Raw genomic sequence first — 22,168 nt, forward strand, 5'->3', positions numbered from 1 at the left:
GCCTCGGCCTCCCAAAGTGCTGAGATTACAGGTGTGAGCCACCGCGCCCGGCCAACTCTTGTTATCTTTAACAATTCTCTTCCTGATTTCTAAATAATATGTGTATATTATTATTCATTGAATGACCAACTTTAGTCTCTATTGACTTCTTAATGGAGAAGCTGTAGTGCCGCCCTCTCTCCTCCCTTGAGGGTTAGATCATAATGCTGGTTGAAGATCTCAGGGTTTTCATTACTATTATAATTGAAGTGTAGTTTTCAACTGTGAGCAAAATAGATTAAGATTATCCATCCTTCTCACACAACTTTGTTTTTCCTGGAATTAATACTTGCCTCTTCCTTTCGTTTGCTTGTTGAGTTTCTTATAGGCTTATCGCTGATTTTTTCATGCTCTTCCACAGAGCTGATAAAGCTTCTGGAAACATGGTCACAGATGTTAGGTCGCCGGGGCGTTCCCTTTCTCCTGGGGCTGTCCCTCCAGATCCCTCTGGCCTGTGCATGTGTCTGAGTCGCTGCCTTCCAGGCCTGCTGCACAGCCTGGCTTTCCTGCCTCTCTCCTATGGTAGAGTTTGCTAAGTCTATGCGAGTTTTCCGTTGCCACCCAACAAATTGCCACGCACGTAGCTGCTTAAAACGGTACTCGGCTTGTAGCTTGCGGTTCTGTAGGGCAGAAGTCTGGCTGGGTGAGTTCAGCTGGTTTCTGTGCTCAGGGTCTCGAGCTGAAATGAGAGTGCGGAAGGGCTGTGTTCAGGGTGCTGAAGAGCTGCCGTCCTTTCCAAGGCTGGGGAAGATTCTGATTCCAAGGTCTTCCGGCGGTTGGCAGAGTCCAGTTCCGACCCGTTTTCTTGCTGGTTGCCAGCTGGGGGCTGCTCCCAGGGCCTGGGCATGGCCTGCATTCCTACCCACACAGCCTCGTCCTCCTCCAGAGCCAGCAGCGGGATTTCTGAAGTGTCGAATCTCTCTTTCCAGAAAGAGACCCGTCACTTTTAAGGACCTGCCTGATTAGGTGAGGCCCACCAAGGATCATGCTCTTTCCCCAGAGTCGGCTGTGCCGCGTGATGTGACCTGACCCAGAGTGGAATGTGTCCTCCTGCTCATGCTCTGCAGCCACGCACGGGCAACTGTCAGGCACGGGGAGCGTGCCGCCGTCCTCGAGTTCTGCCTGCCACAGGACCAGGTGTCTTGTTCTTCTCGACCTGTCCCTTGGTCTGGTGGAGCCTGACTTCCTCTAGTGCCCGGGAGGGGAAACCGCCTTGAGGCCTCACATTCCAGCGCAGGAGCTGTGGAGGGGGCACTGCCGTGTGCAGTACATGAGGCAGCTCTGAGCCGCTCCTCCCTGCACCAGCCGAGGCCCCCCCCTTCCTCTGCTCCTTCTAGAACCTTCTGCCATCTGGTGTGCTTTAGCGTTCTGGGATGTTCCACGGTGTCTCTGCTGCAGGTCTTTTTCTCTTCGCTGTGCCTGGCACATTGACTCTGGAAATTCAGATGTTTGAGTTCTGGGAAGTTTAGTCCTGGAAAATGTCCTGAATTGGTTTTTTGATCTTGTTTTCTTTTCTCTTTCTGTAACCCTTATGAGTTGGCCAGTAGGCCTGTTTTCTGAGGGATCCCTTGCTTTATCTTCTAAAGAAGCATTCTGTAGCCTTTTTGATCTGGCTGTAACGTATTTAAATTCCTAAGCTGGTTCTCCTCCTCATTTGTCTTCTAGCGTTCTGGTGTGTTCCTCTGCGGGCCATGTGTCCTGGCTCATAAACACTGTCCTCTTCCCTGCTGGCTCCTCACTTTGTGCTGCTTTCTGTTATTCCTTTTCTTTTGTTTTCAGAGTCTCGCTGTCACTCACCCAGGCTTGAGTGCAGTGGTGTGATCTCAGCTCACCTCCCAGGTTCAAGCCATTCTCCTGCCTCAGCCTCCCGGGTAGCTGGGATTACAGGCGTGCACCAGCACACCCGGCTTATTTTTGTATTTTTATTAGACATGGGGTTTCACCATGTTGGCCATGCTGGTCTCGAACTCCTGACCTCAAGTAATCCACCTTCCTCGGCCTCCCAAAGTGCTGGGACTATAGGCGTGTGCCGCTGCGCCCAGCCTGTTCCTGTTTTTATTTGGGTTTTTGTCTTTTGTGCTGGAAGCTTTCCTCAAACGTCTGGCCGGCTGTCTGTGGCTGAATGCCACCTTCCAGAGGCCTTGGATCTTGTTAGCAGTGCCTTGGGACTGGGTGGCTGCCTGGGGCACTGCCCTTTGGGTGCAGACCCTGCCATTTTGCCCCTTCCCACCTCATGGCTGTGTCTGCCCCGCCCCCCTGCTGCTGGGTCTCCCTGTCGAGGGTGCTGGGGGTGCCGCTTTCCCTCTCATGAGCCGAGGGCTTCTGGCCCGGGGTCTCAAGCCCAGCTCTCTGGGAGTTGCCAGCAGGACTGGATGGCAGGGGAGCGCAGGGCAGGGCGGGGGAGGATGGAGTCCTAGCTCCTGAGGCTCACTCGCCGTCCCCTGCCACTGATGCAGTTCTAGGAGGCTGGAAGGGTCTTGCGTCCATGCTCTGCTCTTGGCCTGAGCCTTCGTAGCTCCGCTGATCCCTCCATCCTCATCCTCTGCCGTCTTCTGAGAATGTGCTGTCACTCTTCTGGTTCTGTTCCTCTCCCATCACTTTTGTTCTCGTGAGTTTCTACTGCCATAACTGCCCGTCAGGAGCTTCCAGAAGAAGCAGAGATGAGTTCGTGATTTTGGCCTCAGGGCTCAGCTGCAGCCTGGGTGGTTCTTCTGGAGTTGCCTCCCTTGCCCCAGCCCTGCCACAGCCCCCGTGTGGTTGTTGTTCTGTGACCCTTGCTCCTGCTCTGCCCCTCACCTACCGCTTCACTCTCATTTACGGCAGAGCAGATGCTGAGGACACGTCTGCTGTCCCTGGGCCTTGCCCAGAACTCTCCAGGCTCCCCCAGCTCATCAAGGAGTTTACACCTCTGGCTCCTAAAGGAGACGGAGTCTTTCCTGGGCAGAGCTCTGCTGATTCAGTTTTTATCATCTTGCTTTTTGGTGCTGTTACATTCATGTCTGACTTTCTGATGACTTTTCTGTGTAGAAAAAACAAGACCAGAAAGCACCAGATAAAGAGGCCATACTCCGGGCCACCGCCAACCTGCCCTCCTACAACATGGACCGGGCTGCGGTGCAGACCAACATGAGAGATGTAAGTGTCGGCCCAGAGCGGCGGCGGGCGCGTGGGGTCCCTGTGTGGGGGATTGCAGTGGGGGGTTCCCGCAGGGCGGGGCAGCAAGAGGAGATTCTCTAGGAGTATTTGGGGAAGTCAGTGAGGGGGTCTATAGGACTGCACTATTTTGCTTTTTTTCTGTAAATCAAAAATTATTTCCAAGTGACAGTTGGAAAGCCATCTGAAGGCAGGACTGGAAAGATAGATACTCTGGGAAAATGTCAGTCCGGCCCTGAGTTTGGCAAAAATGTTTAGATAGAATTCTGAACCCAAAGCGGGTGGATCACCTGAGGTCAGAAGTTCGAGACCAGCCTGGCCAACATGGTGAAACCCTGTCTCTGCTAAAAATACCAAAAATTAGCCAGGCATAGTGGTGGGCACCTGTAATCCCAGCTATTCAGGAGGCTGAGACAGGAAAATCGCTTAAACCCGGGAGGCAGAAGTTGCAGTGAGCTGAGATCGCATCATTGTACTCCAACCTGGGTAGCAAGAGCGAAACTCTGTCTCAAGGAAAAAAAAAAAAATCTGAACCCGTGAGTTATTTTGGATCAGAACGTTCTCAGTTAAAAAAGAAAAGTGGCCAGGCGCGGTGGCTCAAGCCTGTAATCCCAGCACTTTGGGAGGCCGAGACGGGCAGATCACGAGGTCAGGAGATCGAGACCATCCTGGCTAACACGGTGAAACCCCGTCTCTACTAAAAAAAACAAAAAACTAGCCGGGCGTGGTGGCGGGCGCCTGTAGTTCCAGCTACTCGGGAGGCTGAGGCAGGAGAATGATGTAAACCCAGAAATTGGAGCTTGCAGTGAGCTGAGATCCGGCCACTGCACTCCAGCCTGGGCGACAGAGCCAGACTCCGTCTCAAAAAAAAAAAAAAAAAAAAAAAAAGAAAAGTGTTCGCAGTGCTCACGTCGACGCCCCAGCAGGGGGCACGTGCCGTGCTGGGGTGGGAGGACGGCTGGCTTCCAACTTCATCCGATGCCAGTCCGACCTAAGGACGCTGCCATGAACCCTGTTTCATTTTAGGAATGAACCTCTTGGAGTCTCTTCCAGAGAGTTCTGTGCCAACCAGGGCATGGAGACTTTTCCCCAGCAGCCAGCATGTGTGTCTCCCATCCTGTGTGTGTCCAGCTCAGAGGTGTTTCTCTAGTGTGGTATCCACACCAAGGCTCACACTCGTGTGAGAGAAGGGGCAGCTGACACCTGACCTCTAGGCCCTGTAGCCAGGAGCTGTTCTGGAGGGCGTCTCTGTTCCATCCCACAGCTTGTCCTGCCTGGGGAGGACAGTGATGGCCACCGCTGTGTGGCAGGCACGCCTCCACCGGGGGCCGGCAGACTCGTGGGCGTGGAGCCTCAGATGATTCTGTTCTCTTCAGTGAACCCAGAGAGAGTCTTCAGCTTGCCCCCACCCACGCTGGCTGGACTGACGGTTTCCTCACTGGGCATAGGCTGAATATCAGGCCAGCACTGAGCGACTGTCACCAGGCGTTCGTGTCCCTTTCCACTGGCTTCATTCCCACCTTCAGGGAGGCCCTTGGCCCTGCCAATCCCCTGCCTTGCCCTCAGTTGATCCTGCTGTCTTGCAGGAAAGCAGTGTCATCTCGACTCTGAGGATCGGAGCTCCAGGACGGGAGCAAGTCATAGGTCCGAGTAGGTTTGCTGGACATTTAGAGAATTGATCTCTTTTTTTTTCACTGCAGTTCCAGACAGAACTCCGGAAGATACTGGTGTCTCTCATCGAGGTGGCGCAGAAGCTGTTAGCACTGAACCCAGATGCGGTGGAATTGTTTAAGAAGGCGAATGGTATGAGTCAACCCTGATGCTGCATTCCAGGCGTGGGTCACTGCCTGCCTTGGGGAGCATCTGCAGCTCCACACCCGCAGGACCAGAACCTCAGTGCTTTATGGAAGCGCTGATGAGGGCCTGGGGCCTGCCTCACCGGCAACTCCTGCTGATACGCCTGAGGGCGGGCAGGCAGAGCTCAGACAGATAATTCCTGCAAATGTTTGTGCTCAGATAAGGCCCCTGGGCCTGAGGCTGGAGCCTTCATGGCCCTGTCATCTCCCCGCAGCGATGCTGGACGAGGACGAGGATGAGCGCGTGGACGAGGCCGCCCTGCGGCAGCTCACGGAGATGGGCTTTCCGGAGAACAGAGCCACCAAGGCCCTTCAGCTGAACCAGTGCGTGGGGCCACCTCCTTCCCTTCCGGAGACACGTGGGGCCTGGTCTTGTGGGGCTCCCACCGTGGGTGACGTCCTCCTACCCTAAACTCTTTGTTTGACTGAATCTTTTCTAATGTGGGGTTTTGAAGAGGTACCTTAAATATGTGCCTGCAAAGTGTTTTTGGGGTGAATGTGACAGAACAGTCGTTGTATCAGTTCTTTGGGCCGTTGTATGAGAACTCAAGGTGAAGCCTGTTCGTAGCAGGGACACGGCCTCTAACAGTCTTCTCAGGATTTCCGTGTGAGTCACTTTTTGTGCTTCTGTGTTCAGATCTAAAACGAATAATCCGAGATCCAGGGGCAGCCGGCGGCGCTCCATCCCTAAGCTCACAGCAGAGACCTCCGGGTCCGCTTGCCTCTCTTAGATAGGCTTCTGTTTCTGCCCAGGGTCTCAAGGTAGTCTGAGGCAAGGACCAGAGCTTCAGTGGCACCTGTGTTCGTTCAGGTTCTCATGATAAGGGCCACCAGCTGATGCTGGAGAAGTCACTACCATAGCAGAGGCTCTTGGGAACGGACAGGAGGCGAAGGCCCTGGTCCGTTAGCCTGGGGGTGTTGGAAAGAGTCTCTTGCCTTGCAGCATGTCGGTGCCTCAGGCCATGGAGTGGCTCATTGAACATGCGGAAGACCCGACCATAGACACGCCTCTTCCAGGCCAAGCTCCCTCAGGGGCTGAGGGGGCCGCTGCAGCCACCCCTGAGGCTGCCACAGGAGCCAGCACCACCGAGGAGGAGGAGGCCAGAGATGAGCTCACGGAAATCTTCAAGAAGATCCGGAGGAAAAGGGAGTTTCGGGCCGATGCTCGGGTATGTGTTACTAGACCTGTCGCCAGGCAGAGTCGCCGTGTCTTCCCTTGAGGTGGTGCCATAGAAAGGAAGCTGGGCTGTGTGGCTGACCTTGGGCTGAGCCGGCTCTTGTCCCAGGAGAGAGAGAAACTGGGGAAGGGGTTTATAGGCGGGCCTGGGAAGTGGTGAGCCTGGGGACCACGGCCCGAGTTTCTGAGCACCCCTGTAAGTTATCCTGGCTTGAATCCAGGCACCCCAGTTTCCTCTCTATTGCCACATTCGTCACCTTTTGAAAAACAACATTTTACAGTTCCTGCTGACCACTCATGTCCACAAGCCGCCCCTGTTCGGCCGCGTCTCTGTGGGGTGGGGGTCCTGCTCGGAGACCGGGAGGGTCATCTGCTGTGGTGGGTGTCTGTGAGCAAGGGGCCGCTCAGGCTGGCCAACCACCTCCATGGCGCTGTCTGCAGGGCTGCAGGTCCCTGCACCTGTGTGTGTGGACCTTCCTCGCCCGCACCTCATCTCCCCATTCTTCCTTCTCTCTCCTGTTCTTTGATTCGGGTCTTACTTCCTCCTTGGAAGTTTCTGTCTTCTCCGACACGCTCAGACGGCAGATCTGCTCCGTCAGGGCTTCCATCTGCATGCTCTTGTCTCACGTGTGGCGCTGATCGTTTCCCTGGAAGGTGTGACATTGTGCTGTGGCCTCACCTGCGGGGCTCATGTCTTCCATGGAGTTCCCTGTGGCCAGGCTGTAGACGCCCACCTGGGGTGATTCTGAGTTTGCTTTTGCCGGTGATGAGTGGGGCCCCTGCCCCTCATGTCCTGCAGTGTAACCCCCGGCTTCACAGCTCAGGCCTTCCCTGCACAGGGTCCCATGGAGACAAATGCTTTTCTTTGTTTCTTTTGACATTTAATTTAATTTTAAGTTCTGGGATACATATGCAGGATGTGCAGGTTTGTTCCAAAGGTAAACATGTGCCATGGTGGTTTGCTGCACGTGTCAACCTATCACCTAGGTATTAAGCCCAGCATGCATTAGCTATTTATCCTGATGCCCTCCCTCCCCCGGGTCCCCAGCAGGCCCCAGTATGTGGTGTTCCCCTCCCTGTGTCCATGTGTTCTCATTGTTCAGCTCCCACTCATGAGTGAGAACATGAGGTGCTTGGTTTTCTGTTCCTGTGTTAATTTGCTGAGAACAATGGCTTCCAGCTTTATCCGTGACCCTGCAAAGGACGTGATCTCGTTCCTTTTTATGGCTGCATAGTATTCCATGGTGTGTATGTCCCATATTTTCTTTATCCAGCCTATCCAGTTTCTTTTCTTATCCATGGGCATTTGGGTTGATTCTGTATCTTTGCTATTGTGAATAGTGCTGCAGTGAACATATGTGTGCACGTATCTTTATAATAGAATGATTTCTATTATTCCTTTGGGTATATACCCAGTAATGGAATTGCGGGGTCAGATGGTATTTCTATTTCTAGGTCTTTGAGGAATCACCACGCGTCTTCCACAATGGTTAAACTAATTTACATTCCCACCAACAGTGTAAAAGCGTTCCTGTTTCTCCACAGCCTCACCAGCGGTTGTTGTTTCTTGACTTTTTAATAATCATCATTCTGATTGGCATGAGGTGGTATCTCATTGCGGTTTTGATTTGCATTTCTCTAATGATCAGTAATGTTGATCCTTGCTCTGTTGCCCAGGCTGGATTCTTCCTGCCTCAGCCTTCTAAGTAGCTGGGACTACAGGCATGCACCCACCACGCCCAGCTAATTTTTGTGTTTTTAGTGGAGACAGGGTTTCACCATGTTGGCCAGGCTGGTCTCAAACTCCTGACCTCAAGTGATCTGCCCGCCTCGGCCTCCCAAAGTGCTGGGATTACAGTAGTAAGCCACCACGCCCAGCCAACTGTCTTCTTTTGAGAAGTGTCTGATCATGTCCTTTACCCAGTTTTTAATGGGGTTGTTTTTTTCTTGTAAATTTGTTTGTTCCATGTAGATGATGGATATTAGCCCTTTGTCAGGTGGATAGATTGTAAAAATGTTCCCTTCTGTAGGTTGTCTGTTCACTTTGATGGTCGTTTCTTTTGCTGTGCAGAAGCTCTTCAGTTTAGTTAGATCCCATTGAGACAAATGCTTTTCTAGTGCATCTTCTCATCTTTTCATCCTCGTTTTAAGTAAGGGTCTCATTTCCCACTGTCTACCTCCCATGGGCCCAAGGCGCACGTTCTGTCTGTGTGTGGACATTAGACCCTGCGCACACCCTTTCATAGAGCTAGTTTTTGGTCTCTTCCTTCTTGGTTTTTATCACTTGTGGATATCCCTTTCTTGTGAGTTTAGCTATGCATTTAAAAGTTTCTCTCTCTTTTTTTTTTTTTTTTTTTTTTTTGAGACAGTTTCACTGTGTCACCCAGGCTAGAGGGTGGTGGCACAATCATGGCTTACTGCAGCCTTGACCTCCTGGGCTCAAATGATGCTACTTCAGCCTCCTGAGTAGCTCTTACAGGCACGCACCACCAAATGGGGCTAGTGTTTTAATTTCTAAAATTTTGTACACATAGGGATCTCCCTGTGTTGCCCAGGCTGGTCTTGAACTCCTGGCCTCCCAAAGTGCTGGAATTACAGGCATGAGCCATTGTGCCCAGCCTAAAAGCATTTTTGTTTTATTTTTATCTAGCATTTCTAGGTTTAGCAGAAAGTTTGTCTCGTTGTGCTTGTCTCCTAGGGAGCCAAGTTCACATCTGATCCTGGAAGCCTGTCGGGCGGAGCGGCCACTCTCCAGCTGGGTCCCTTGTGCACTGAGGCTGGACTTTGCACTCTCCTGTGTTGTGGTGCTACACGGTCTCTTAGAGGTTGTTAGTCATATTCTTTCTTGCCGCCTTAAGCCTTTTTGTTAAATAGAGATGCTCATTCTTAACAATCTTAACGTGCTCATTTTCCTAAGATCTTCCCCATTGTCATTCCCTCCTGTCATGTCTCTGTGTCAGAATATTCCATAGAATGTCTTTGATGAAAATGGTTACAAGGTGGTCAAGGCTTGAGGGGCCAGCCTATCAGTCCTTCTACCCTTTGGTTTCTGTATGAGTCTTGAGATCAGGCAAGTATCCAGTAGGGATCGAGATATTAGCTTCGTTACCGAGAAAGGATTGGAGAGCTCTGACTTGAGGCCAAAACAGATTTGCTGCTGCCCCTCCCTTTCCAGTGGTGGACAGGATACCTGCTGGCCGGGGGTAGAGCTGACAGGGCCCGAGGTCCTGCAGCCCATGAGTGCAAGGCCCCTCTCCCATTGCTGTCCATAAGCAAGTCTGTGCCCCCATGGGCTGGGAGGGAGGGCAGGGGCTGCCAGGTGTTGCCTCAGCAGTACTGGGGCATCATTTCCTGGGCTGAGGTAGAAATGAGGGAGAGTGCTTCCTATTGAAGCTAGTGAGAAGGGCATCCTGTCCTTGAATTCAATAGATTCCAGGCTATTCTATGTGACTTTGATACCAAAATATTGTACGGTGGGTTCTTCCAAAGTTCATTGTTGGAACTCCTGGAGTTAGGATGTGGCTCAGGAAAGACCATAAATAGAAGATACGGAGTTTTTTTCTTTTTTGAGATGGAGTATCACTGTGTTGCCCAGGCTGGAGTACAGTGGTACGATCTCGGGTCCCTGCAACCTCCACTTCCCGAGCTCAAGTGATTCTCCTGCCTCAGCCTCCCGAGTAGCTGGGATTACAGGCGTGTGCCATCACGCCCAGCTAATTTTTGTATTTTTTTTTTTTTTTTTTTTTTGAGACGGAGTCTCGCTCTGTCGCCCAGGCTGGAGTGCAGTGGCCGGATCTCAGCTCACTGCAAGCTCCGCCTCCCGGGTTTACGCCATTCTCCTGCCTCAGCCTCCCTAGTAGCTGGGACTACAGGCGCCCGCCACATCGCCCGGCTATTTTTTTGTATTTTTTTTTAGTAGAGACGGGGTTTCACCGTGTTAGCCAGGATGGTCTCGATCTCCTGACCTCGTGATCCACCCGTCTCGGCCTCCCAAAGTGCTGGGATTACAGGCTTGAGCCACCGCGCTCGGCCTAATTTTTGTATTTTTAGTAGAGATGGGGTTTCCCCATGTTGGCCAGGCTGGTCTCAAACTCCTGACTTCAGGTGATCCTCCCGCCCTGGCCTCCCGAAGTGCTGGGATTACAAGCGTAAGCCAGTGCGCCTGGCCAGGACTTTTGAGCTGATCATGCACACCGTTTAGCTCCAGCCAGCATCCTTCCTGAGCTCTACCCCAGCTCAAGTCTTTTTCTGCCAGGTTCTCTTGGAAGCATCTGACAATGCAGTCCAGCTAGACAGGCTGCGGACATGCACGGTCCGTGGGGCGCGGTGCTGCATGAAGTCAGCCTGGGTGGTGCTGGGAGCTGTGTGGGGCCGGCACCCCTCCACTTAATGGCCTTATGGTGGCCGGAAAACTGACAAAGATGGAGAGGACTCTGGGGGCTTCAAGAGAGTGGGATCTGACCTTTCAGGGATTAGGAGAGGCCCTTGAAATTTTGATGAAGCCTTCATTTTATTTATTTATATTTTTTCAAAACGGACCCCTTTAACATTGTGTTATAAATCTCCAGAGTAAAGGACGTATTATCTTGTTACATGAATTGTGACCAGAAAAATGTACGTCCTTCCCCAAAAACGAATTAGTATATGTTTAGTTGTAGCTTAAGTTTTGTTCGATATTAAAATTAAAAAATTAGTTTTAGGATTTTTTTTCTAAGATAAAATCTGAATAAAACCTTTTTTCACGGATTACAATGACATTTTTGTTTCCACTGAGATTGCATTTACTGACGTGGCCTTTCTCTTTTTTTTTTTTTTTTTTTTTTGAGACGGAGTCTCGCTCTGCGGCCCAGGCTGGAGTGCAGTGGCCGGATCTCAGCTCACTGCAAGCTCCGCCTCCCGGGTTTACACCATTCTCCTGCCTCAGCCTCCAGAGTAGCTGGGACTACAGGCGCCCGCCACCTCGCCCGGCTAGTTTTTTGTATTTTTTAGTAGAGACGGGGTTTCACCGTGTTAGCCAGGATGGTCTCGATCTCCTGACCTCGTGATCCGCCCGTCTCGGCCTCCCAAAGTGCTGGGATTACAGGCTTGAGCCACCGCGCCCGGCCGACGTGGCCTTTCTCTAATGCCACTTATTCTTGGGTAACAAGCCCCTCTGGGGTAAACCTGCAGTGGCTGCTGAGACAGTCTTATCCACACAGTCACTGGGACAAACCTGAAGGGGTCTGAAGTTGGCCTGACTGCCTCATGTCCACATAAGCGATGCATTTCTACCTGTCATAACCTGTGGCTTCTCCCCACAACCTGTGGCTCCCTGAAGACAAGCCTGGGAGCTGCACTGACCCCCTGGCTCTGCTAACTACAGTCATACTCTTCACTTCTTCAGCTTTAGGGTGCTGAAAACCGATCTGTTTCAGTAGAGCTGTGAGGAAAGAGAACATGGACGGAGAGTGTCCGCAGGGCTGTTGGGAGCACCCCCCGCGAGGGTGCCGGGGAGCAGGGCCCCCTCTCTGCATGCAGGGCACTGGTTCCTCGGCCTCCTGCCGCCCCCAGCAAGCTAACGGCTGTGCTGTCCTCTAGGCCGTCATTTCCCTGATGGAGATGGGATTCGACGAGAAGGAGGTGATAGACGCCCTCAGAGTGAACAACAACCAACAGAATGCCGCGGTGAGTGTCGGGCTGTGGTGAGTGAGTGTCGGGCTGTGGTGAGTGAGTGTTGGGCTGTGGTGAGTGTCAGGCTGTGGTGAGTGAGTGTCGGGCTGTGGTGAGTGAGTGTCAGGCTGTGGTGTTGGCTGTGGTGAGTGAGTGTTGGGCTGTGGTGAGTGTCGGCTGTGGTGAGTGAGTATCAGCTGTGGTGAGTGAGTGTTGGGCTGTGGTGAGTGAGTGTCGGGCTATGGTGAGTGTCGGCTATGGTGAGTGAGTATCAGCTGTGGTGAGTGAGTGTCGGGCTGTGGTGAGTGATTGTCGGACTGTGGTGAGTGTCGGCTGTGGTGAGTGAGTATTGGCTGTGGTGAGTGAGTGTCGAGCTGTGGTGAGTGTCGGCTGTGGTGAGTGAGTATTGGCTGTGGTGAGTGAGTGTCGGGCTGTGGTGAGTGAGTGTTGGGCTCTGGTGAGTGTCGGGTTGTGGTGAGTGTTGGGCTCTGGTGAGTGAGTGTCGGGCTGTGGTGAGTGAGTGTCGCGCTGTGGTGAGTGAGTGTCGGGCTGTGGTGAGTGAGTGTCAGGCTGTGGTGAGTGAGTGTTGGGCTGTGGTGAGTGTCAGGCTGTGGCGAGTGAGTGTCGGGCTGTGGTGAGTGAGTGTTGGGCTGTGGTGAGTGTCGGGCTGTGGTGAGTGAGTGTTGGGCTGTGGTGAGTGAGTGTTGGGCTGTGGTGAGTGTCAGGCTGTGGTGAGTGAGTGTCGGGCTGTGGTGAGTGAGTGTCAGGCTGTGGTGTTGGCTGTGGTGAGTGAGTGTTGGGCTGTGGTGAGTGTCGGCTGTGGTGAGTGAGTATTGGCTGTGGTGAGTGAGTGTTGGGCTGTGGTGAGTGAGTGTCGGGCTATGGTGAGTGTCGGCTGTGGTGAGTGAGTATCAGCTGTGGTGAGTGAGTGTCGGGCTGTGGTGAGTGAGTGTCGGACTGTGGTGAGTGTTGGCTGTGGTGAGTGAGTATTGGCTGTGGTGAGTGAGTGTCGAGCTGTGGTGAGTGTCGGCTGTGGTGAGTGAGTATTGGCTGTGGTGAGTGAGTGTTGGGCTGTGGTGAGTGAGTGTTGGGCTCTGGTGAGTGTCGGGCTGTGGTAAGTGAGTGTTGGACTGTGGTGAGTGTTGGCTGTGGTGAGTGTTGGGCTGTGGCGAGTGAGTGTCAGGCTCTGGTGAGTGTTGGGCTGTGGTGAGTGAGTGTCGGGCTGTGGTGAGTGAGTGTTGGGCAGTGGTGAGTGTCGGGCTGTAGTGAGTGAGTGTCAACTGTAGTGAGTGACTGTCAGGCTCTGGTGAGTGTCAGCTGTGGTGAGTGTCGGGCAGTGGTGAATGTTGGCTGTGGTGAGTGAGTGTTGGGCTGTGGTGAGTGAGTGTTGGGCTCTGGTGAGTGTCAGGCTGTGGTAAGTGAGTGTTGGACTGTGGTGGGTGTTGGCTGTGGTGAGTGTCAGGCTGTGGCGAGTGAGTGTCAGGCTCTGGTGAGTGTTGGGCTGTGGTGAGTGAGTGTCGGGCTGTGGTGAGTGAGTGTCGGGCTGTGGTGAGTGTTGGGCTCTGGTGAGTGTCGGCTGTGGTGAGTGTCGGGCGATGGTGAGTGTCGGCTGTGGTGAGTGAGTGTCGGGCTGTGGTGAGTGAGTGTCGGGTGGTGGTGAGTGTCGGCTGTGGTGAGTGTCAGGCTGTGGTGAGTGAGTGTCGGGCTCTGGTGAGTGTTGGGCTATGGTGAGTGTCAGGTTGTGGTGAGTGAGTGTTGGGCTGTGGTGAGTGTCGGGCTGTGGTGAGTGAGTGTTGGGCTGTGGTGAGTGTCGGGCTATGGTGAGTGAGTGTTGGGCTGTGGTGAGTGTCGGGCTGTGGTGAGTGAGTGTTGGGCTGTGGTGAGTGAGTGTTGGGCTGTGGTGAGTGAGTGTTGGGCTGTGGTGAGTGTTGGGGCTCTGGTGAGTGTTGGGCTGTGGTGAGTGAGTGTTGGGCTGTAGTGAGTGAGTGTTGGGCTGTGGTGAATGTCGGGCTGTGGTGAGTGTCAGCTGTGGTGAGTGTCGGGCTGTGGTGAGTGAATGTTAGGCTGTGGTGAGTGAGTGTCGGGCTCTGGTGAGTGTCAGGCTGTGGTGAGTGAGTGTCGGGCTGTGGTGAGTGTCGGGCTGTGGTGAGTGTCGGGCTGTGGTGAGTGAGTGTCAGGCTATAGTGAGTGAGTGTCGGGCTGTGGTGAATGTCCTGTGGTGAGTGAGTGTCAGGCTGTGGTGAGTGTCAGTTGTGGTGAGTGAGTGTCGGGCTGTGGTGAGTGTCAGGCTCTGGTGAGTGTCAGGCTGTGGTGAGTGTTGGGCTGTGGTGAGTGAGTGTCGGGCTGTGGTGAGTGAGTGTTGGGCTGTGGTGAGTGTCGGGCTGTGGTGAGTGAGTGTTGGGCTGTGGTGAGTGTCGGGCTGTGGTGAGTGAGTGTTGGGCTGTGGTGAGTGAGTGTTGGGCTCTGGTGAGTGTCGGGCTGTGGTGAGTGAGTGTCTGGCTGTGGTGAGTGTTGGGGCTCTGGTGAGTGTTGGGCTGTGGTGAGTGAGTGTTGGGCTGTAGTGAGTGAGTGTTGGGCTGTGGTGAATGTCGGGCTGTGGTGAGTGTCAGCTGTGGTGAGTGTCGGGCTGTGGTGAGTGAATGTTAGGCTGTGGTGAGTGAGTGTCGGGCTCTGGTGAGTGTCAGGCTGTGGTGAGTGAGTGTCGGGCTGTGGTGAGTGTCGGGCTGTGGTGAGTGAGTGTCAGGCTATAGTGAGTGAGTGTCGGGCTGTGGTGAATGTCCTGTGGTGAGTGAGTGTCAGGCTGTGGTGAGTGTCAGTTGTGGTGAGTGAGTGTCGGGCTGTGGTGAGTGAGTGTCGGGCTGTGGTGAGTGAGTGTCGGGCTGTGGTGAGTGAGTGTTGGGCTGTGGTGAGTGTTGGGCTGTAGTGAGTGAGTGTCGACTGTAGTGAGTGAGTGTCAGGCTGTGGTGAGTGTTGGGCTGTAGTGAGCATCGACTAGTGAGTGTCAGGCTGTGGTGTTGGGCTGTAGTGAGTGAGTGTCGACTGTAGTGAGTGTCGGGCTGTGGTGAGTGTTGGGCTCTGGTGAGTGTCGACTGTAGTGAGTGAATGTCAGGCTGTGGTGAGTGTTGGGCTGTAGTGAGTGACTGTTGACTGTAGTGAGTGTCGGCTGTAGCGCGTGAGTGTCAGGCTGGGTGAGTGCTGGGAGCCTCACTCATGAGTGCCCCGGGCATGGTAGAGGCGATGTGTTTGTCTACTTTCACATGCAGCCGGCTATGTGGCTCTTTAAGTGAGACAATAGGATAGATGGCGCAAACAGTAAAAAATTTAAAAATACAGAATTCTAGGCTTTGTCTTTTTAAAAGGGTGTCTTATATGTACCTATTTTATGGGTGGGTAATTTGTTCATTTATCTTTTTTTTTTTTTTTTTTTAAATTTTTTTGGAATCAGAGTCTCACTCTGTCCCCTAGGCTGGAATGCAGCAGTGTGATCACACTCACTGCAGCCTCGACCTCCTGGGCTCAAGCGATCCTCCCGCCTCAGCCTCCTGAGTAGCTGGGACCACAGGCACACACCACCATGCCCAACTAATTGATTTTAGTTTTTTAGAGGTGAGATCTCCTTTGTTGCCCAGGCCGATCTTGAATTCCTGGCTTCAATCGATCCTCCTGCTTTGGCTTCCGAAGTGCTGGGATTACATGCATGAGCCACCACACCCAGCCCATTTATCTGGTTAAACTGGCTCTTTAAGAATGATTCCTGTCCTGTGCCCGTGTGCCAGCTGTGCTGATGGAGCTGTGCCTGGGGAGGGCCCTGTGGTGGCCGACACCCCCCACCATCCCCCATGCCAGTGGAGTTGGTGGCTCACACCTCCAAGACAGAGATGAGGAGCCTGTGTCCTCATGGCTCCAGCACTACTGACTGTCCATAACAGGACCACAGGCAAGCTGGGCACTTGGTACATTTGTTAATTACTTTTCCAGCACTTTTGGGTGGGCCATGCTGGCCCAGGTAGCTGGGGAAGCGGCAGCAGTCAGTGATCTGCAATGCCAGCGTCTGCAGAGAAAAGCAGACTAGCTCTTCCTTCTCAGTCTGGCCTGGTCTGATGTGCACAGCAGTGAATCCAGACTGGGCTTGTCTTCATGGTAGGGTCCCTTCCAGTGAGATCAGCCTCGGGGGCTCAATAGAAAGGTGGCGTCTTGCAGAGGCACTGAAGGTGGTAACAGTGGCATTGATGCTCTTGGCTTTGCAGTGCGAGTGGCTGCTGGGGGACCGGAAGCCCTCTCCGGAGGAGCTGGACAAGGGCATCGACCCCGACAGTCCTCTCTTTCAGGCCATCCTGGATAACCCAGTGGTGCAGCTGGGCCTCACCAACCCAAAAACATTGCTAGGTATGTGCGCCTTCTTTATGCTAAGTCGTGGGTCGGGGAGGCTGGCTGGTTCCCTCGTAGGCCGTGCGGGTGCTGTGGAGGCAACGCGGAGGATCCAGCACTGAGGATCGCCATGCGCTGGCAGCACGTCCTGCCATGCAGGTTGGCATCCTGTGGGTGTAGCTCTGCTACGTCACCATGGAGCCCACAGGTCAGGTTCTGATCGTGGTGTGACTGTCTCCTGCACGATGACTCTGACACAGGCTTCAGAAAGCCAGTGCCAGTGGCTTTCCGAGGGCCAGCAGGGTGGAGACCACACCAGCAGCTTAGGAACTCACATGAGAACAAGGCGTGGTGTGGGCTTTTGCTCTTACTATTCCTCAGGGTCTTCGATGGCAATTGTTTATTTTTATTGTCAGATACCTACATGCAAAAGTGTATATGATGATGTAACTTTAAAGAAGGATAAAACTAATAGCCGTGTATCTGCCATTCAGCTCTGGGCCTGGGGTACCCCTCCCCTACGCACCTCATCCCTCCCTCCAGCCTGGCTGTCGCCGTGGCCGCGGCTTACCTCTCTGCTTCCCTGTAGAGTTTTGCCATATTTGTGTCTCCTCAAACAATCTCTCATTTGTTACTACCTTTGTGTAAGTAGAATCACGTTTTAAGCAGGGCTCTGTGACTGACCGACTGCGTTCTTTGTGGGGGTTGTGGAGTGTTTTGTTGATGGAAGGCACCGGGAATCCAGGGGTCATTGGGTTGTCTGCATGTGGTGCCACTCCTGATGTTCCCCCCTTTTTTTTTATTTTTTGAGACAGCGCCTCCCCTTGTCACCCAGGCTGGCGTGTAATGGCGTGATCTCGGCTCACTGCAACCTCCGCCTCCCAGGTTCAAGCAATTCTCCTGCCTCAGCCTCCTGAGAACCTGGGATTATAGGCGTGCATTACCACGCTTGGCTAATTTTTTGTATTTTAGTAGAGTCGGGTTTCACCATGTTGGCCAGGCTGGTCTTGAACTCCTGACCTCATGATCCACCCGCCTCGGCCTCCCAAAGTGCTGAGATTACAGACCTCTTGGTCCCCAGGAGCCGAGTTCCGGGATGTTGGGAGGGCCTTTACCACCCAAGCAGGCTGGAAGTGTCTCTGGAAGCTGTGATGGCCGTGCCCTGATCTTGAGGGCTGGCCTTCTTTCAGAAGTGTATTGGCTGTCAGTAGAACCTTGGCCGTGAGAGACCTTCCGCTCAGTGTTTGGCCTTCTTTTCTCTTGGATTGTTTTCTTTTATTTTTTTTTTGAGACGGAGTCTCGCTCTGTCGCCCGGGCTGGAGTGCAGTGGCCGGATCTCAGCTCACTGCAAGCTGCGCCTCCCGGGTTCACGCCATTCTCCCGCCTCAGCCTCCCGAGTAGCTGGGACTACAGGCGCCCGCCACCGCGCCCGGCTAGTTTTTTGTATTTTTTTAGTAGAGACGGGGTTTCACCGTGTTAGCCAGGATGGTCTCGATCTCCTGACCTCGTGATCCGCCCGTCTCGGCCTCCTAAAGTGCTGGGATTACAGGCGTGAGCCACCGCGCCCGGCCAGTTTTTTGTATTTTTTAGTAGAGACGGGGTTTCACCATGTTAGCCAGGATGGTTTCAATCTCCTGACCTCATGATCCGCCCGTCTCGGCCTCCCAAAGTGCTGGGATTACAGGCTTGAGCCACCGCGCCCGGCCCGGATTGTTTTCTTATTCATTCGAAAAGGTCCTCACCTCCTGGATGCGGACCCTTTTCCCATTTATTTGTGCTGCAGATGCCGTTGTTCAGTTTCTGGTTTATTTACTCATGCTAATGGGCAGAATCCCATGTTTTGATATCCTTCAGGGTGATTTTTTTTTTTTTTTTTTTTTTGAGACGGAGTCTCGCTCTGTCACCCAGGCTGGAGTGCAGTGGCGCGATCTCGGCTCACTACAAGCTCCGCCTCCCGGGTTCACGCCATTCTCCCGCCTCAGCCTCCTGAGTAGCTGGGACTACAGGCGCCTGCCACCTCGCCCGGCTAGTTTTTTTTTTTTTTTTTTTTTTTTTTTTGCCTGGCTAGTTTTTTATATTTTTAGTTTCACCGTGTTCGCCAGGATGGTCTCGATCTCCTGACCTTGTGATCCGCCCGCCTTGGCCTCCCAAAGTGCTGGGATTACAGGCTTGAGCCACCGCGCCCGGCTTTTTCAGAGATTTTAAAGTAGTTTTTGGGGACTTTTAATCAGAGCACCAGGGGTTGTTTTAGGGCCTGGGGGTTGTTTCCAATCACGAACAGAGCCAAGTCGGGTTCACTCTGAGCTCTGTGCTCAGCCACGGGCTACTGGGCCATGAATGGCTGTGAACTCCTGTAGTGAGCACTGTCCCTGGAGCCTGTAGACCTGGGGCCACTTATGCTGAAGCGCATCCATGTGTGTCAGGTCAGCATGGAGCCATCGATCCTGCAGAGGGGCCGGCAGCCAGCAGAACGCGTGCTCCCTCACCATGGGTGGGGTGGAGAGCTGTTTGCTAAAATCCACCTGTTTGGGGGAAACAGCTTTGTAAAGCTGTGAAAACCCAAGTTTCCATTTTGAAGAAGGGCTGTGTTGCATTTTAAATGCGCTGGTTTTTTAAAGAAGTAATTTTCTTAAGGCTGAGCATTACGTTTTTCCAGTTTGTTGTTAACTTTGCATCAGTGTCTTTGTGTGTCCTTTCTGCATCTGTTGACCTTCTCGAGGTGGGATTGGAAGTGGAGTTGTTGGGGGAGATGATTTTTGAGCCCTGGCGGCTGCCAGACAGCTGCCCAGAGTGTGGGTGCCATGAGCATGCGCAGGCATGCTGCCCACCTGCCAGAATTGAGTGCATGATTGTGATCAGATCTGATTTGATGGGTGCATCTGACAGAGTTGGGTGGGTTTCAGCCTGAGAGTGCACACTTAGCAGTGAGCTCTGTGTGGCCTTTGTATTGGAGACACACCCTCTTCATTAGGAAGCTGCAGAAGAGGAAAGTCACGCCTGTGCCTGTTGGCAGAGTGGGGGCATGGGCAGTCAGGCTGGCTCTGTTTTCCCTGCAGCGTTTGAAGACATGCTAGAGAACCCGCTGAACAGCACCCAGTGGATGAATGATCCGGAAACGGGTCCCGTCATGCTGCAAATCTCTAGAATCTTCCAGACACTAAATCGCACGTAGGTGGCGCTGTTCCCCTCGGCTGTCCGGCCACAGCAGCCCCCTGGCACGGCCCGAGACTGGGCAGAGCGGACCTCACCTGGAAACTCACCTTCAGCACCTCGGCCCTGGACTGTTAGAGGCACCGCGGCTGCTCCCGCTCTCTGATCTTACTGCTTATAAACTTCGGTGACGGTAGTGTGTAAAGCCGTATTTTTAGCATCTGCCAGGTGTTTACAAAAAAGTGGTTGTCGTGCTGGGAAGTGGAGTGAGGGCCTCCTCTCCAGTGCTCCTCTGGGCTCTTGAGTTGCTGCTTGAATTGCCCCGTAGACGTTTGCTTGGAGAGTCCACGTGTTATTTGACGGAGGTAGGTTTCAACCCAGAGTGTTAACGTCAAGCATGCTACTTTAGTCACTCACAGATGACTTTTCTTTAATAAAATCCCTTTTCCTATTTCCTATCTTGGTCTTTTCTTGGTGCTGCAGAAGCAGCCCATGCGTCCCTGGGAGGCTGCATCCCCACGGCTCCGTGCTCGCTGCTCTCACCCGGGGTGGGCGCCGGGGCCACTGCGGCATGTGGGCAGTCTCGTGGCGTTGTTTGGTGGGCAAAGCCTCATGTTGTATTGGATTTAATTGTATTGTATTGGAGCTGAGCCCATATTCCCGGGACACAGGTGCTGGGCCTGAGCACGGCAGCCCCTGCCTGCCTCTGGCTTCCTCCTTTTTTTTCGTTTTAAAAAACATTACCATTACCTGTGTCTTAAAATGAGAAAATTAGTTTTGTTTTTTGTGAAGCCTGCTCATTGTTGTTGGAAGCAGTCGGTTCCAAGCTGTTTGTTTTGAACTTCTCTTCTGAACCAGCCCCTCCTCTTCCCTTCCCTGCCCACTGGTGTGGGAACCTTAGCAGAGCTCTGGCTGCATTTTAGCTGAGTAAGAATGTTTTCAGAAAATGTTTCTCTTCACATGTCTAGGTCTCTTCATTGTTTTTGAGGTTTAGATTTAAAACTAAAGTTAGTTTAAACTCTTTTTTTTTTTTTGAGGCGGAGTCTCGCTCTGTTGCCCGGACTGGAGTGCAGTGGCCGGATCTCAGCTCACTGCAAGCTCCGCCTCCCAGGTTTACGCCATTCTCCTGCCTCAGCCTCCCGAGGAGCTGGGACTACAGGCGCCCGCCACCTCGCCCGGCTAGTTTTTGTATTTTTTTTTTTTTTTGGTAGAGACGGGGTTTCACCGTGTTAGCCAGGATGGTCTCGATCTCCTGACCCTCGTGATCCGCCCGTCTCGGCCTCCCAAAGTGCTGGGATTACAGGCTTGAGCCACCGCTCCCGGCCAGTTTAAACTCTTTGGGCAGAAATACTAAAAATGCTTTTCAAAAGTTGCGAATCTCACATTTTTTTCTTTTTGAGACAGCATCTCGCTCTGTCGCCCAGGCTGGAGTGCAGTGGTACGATATTGGCTCACTGCAAGCTCCACCTCCCGGGTTCACGCCATTCTCCTGCCTAGTCCCGAGTAGCTGGGACTACAGGCACCTGCCACCATGCCCGGCTAGTTTTTTGTATTTTTAGTAGAGACGGGGTTTCACCATGTTAGCCAGGATGGTCTTGATCTCCTGACCTCGTGATCTGCCCACCTGGGCCTCCCAAAGTGCTGGGATTACAGGCGTGAGCCACTGTGCCCAGCCCACGAATCTCACTTCTTTTTTTTTTTTCCTTTGAGATGGAGTCTTGCTCTGTCACCCAGGCTGGAGTGCAGTGGCGCGATCTCGGCTCACTACAAACTCCACCTCCTGGGTTCACGCCATTCTCCTGCCTCAGCCTCCCAAGTAGCTGGGAATACAGGTGCCCGCCACCACGCCTGGCTAATTTTTTGTATTTTCGGTAGAGACAGGGTTTTTTGAGATAATCTCACTCTGTTGCCCAGGCTGGAGTGCAGTAACTTGATCTTGGCTTACTGCAACCCCTACCTGTCAGGTTCAAGTGATTCTCGAACCTCACCCTCCCGAGTAGCTGGGATTACAGATGCATGCCACAACGTCTAATTTTTTTTTTTTTTTTTTGAGATGGAGTCTCACTGTTTGCCCAGGCTAGAGTGAAGTGGCGCAATCTTGACTTACTGCATCCTCCACCCCCTGGGCTCAAGCAATTCTCCTGCCTCAGCCTCCCCAGTAGCTTGGATTATAGGCACCCACCACTATGCTCAGTAAGTTTTGTATTTTTAGTAGAGACTGGGTTTCGCCATGTTGGCCAGGCTGGTATCGAACTCCTGGCCTCAAGTGATCCACCCACCTCTGCCTTCCAAAGTGCTGGGATTACAGGCATGAGCCACCGCGCCTGGCCTGTGTTTCTTTCTTTCTTTTTTTTTTTTTTTCCTGAGACGGAGTCTCTCTGTCTCCCAGGCTGGAGTGCAGTGGCGCAATCTCAGCTCACTTCTACCTCTGCCTCCTGAGTTCAAGCAGTTCTCCTGCCTCAGCCTCCTGAGTAGCTAAGACTACAGGCGTGTGCCACCACAGCCAGCTAATTTTTGTATTTTTAGTAGAGACAGGGTTTCACCATGTTGGCCTTGCTGATCTCGAACTCCTGACCTCATGATCTGCCTGCCTCAGCCTCCCAAAGTGCTGGGATTACAGGCGTGAGCCACTGCACCCGGCCTGTGTTGTGTTGTGTTTTGTTTTTTTTCGTTTTTTCCTGAGATGGAGTCTCTGTCTCCCAGGCTGGAGTGCAGTGGCACTATCTCAGCTCACTGCAACCTCTGCCTCCTGAGTTCAAGCAATTCTCCTGCCTCA

The 22,168-nt window shown here is 53.0% G+C and overlaps 1 protein-coding gene across 1 annotated transcript in view; it reads left to right on the forward strand.

The window, feature by feature from the left end:
• The window catches only part of UBAC1 (UBA domain containing 1), a 30,356-nt gene extending 10,512 nt beyond the window's left edge, over positions 1-19,844 (forward strand). The window contains exons 4-10 of the mRNA XM_030920061.1: positions 3,067-3,174; positions 4,893-4,995; positions 5,264-5,372; positions 5,992-6,217; positions 11,803-11,889; positions 16,122-16,260; positions 19,299-19,844. Coding sequence (XP_030775921.1) covers positions 3,067-3,174; positions 4,893-4,995; positions 5,264-5,372; positions 5,992-6,217; positions 11,803-11,889; positions 16,122-16,260; positions 19,299-19,414 — 888 coding nt within the window. The 3' untranslated portion in view covers positions 19,415-19,844. The remainder of the gene's footprint in view (positions 1-3,066; positions 3,175-4,892; positions 4,996-5,263; positions 5,373-5,991; positions 6,218-11,802; positions 11,890-16,121; positions 16,261-19,298) is intronic.
• The last annotated feature ends 2,324 nt before the right edge of the window (positions 19,845-22,168 follow it).

Source organism: Rhinopithecus roxellana, chromosome 16 (assembly GCF_007565055.1).
Source record: "Rhinopithecus roxellana isolate Shanxi Qingling chromosome 16, ASM756505v1, whole genome shotgun sequence".
Lineage (NCBI taxonomy): Eukaryota > Metazoa > Chordata > Mammalia > Primates > Cercopithecidae > Rhinopithecus > Rhinopithecus roxellana.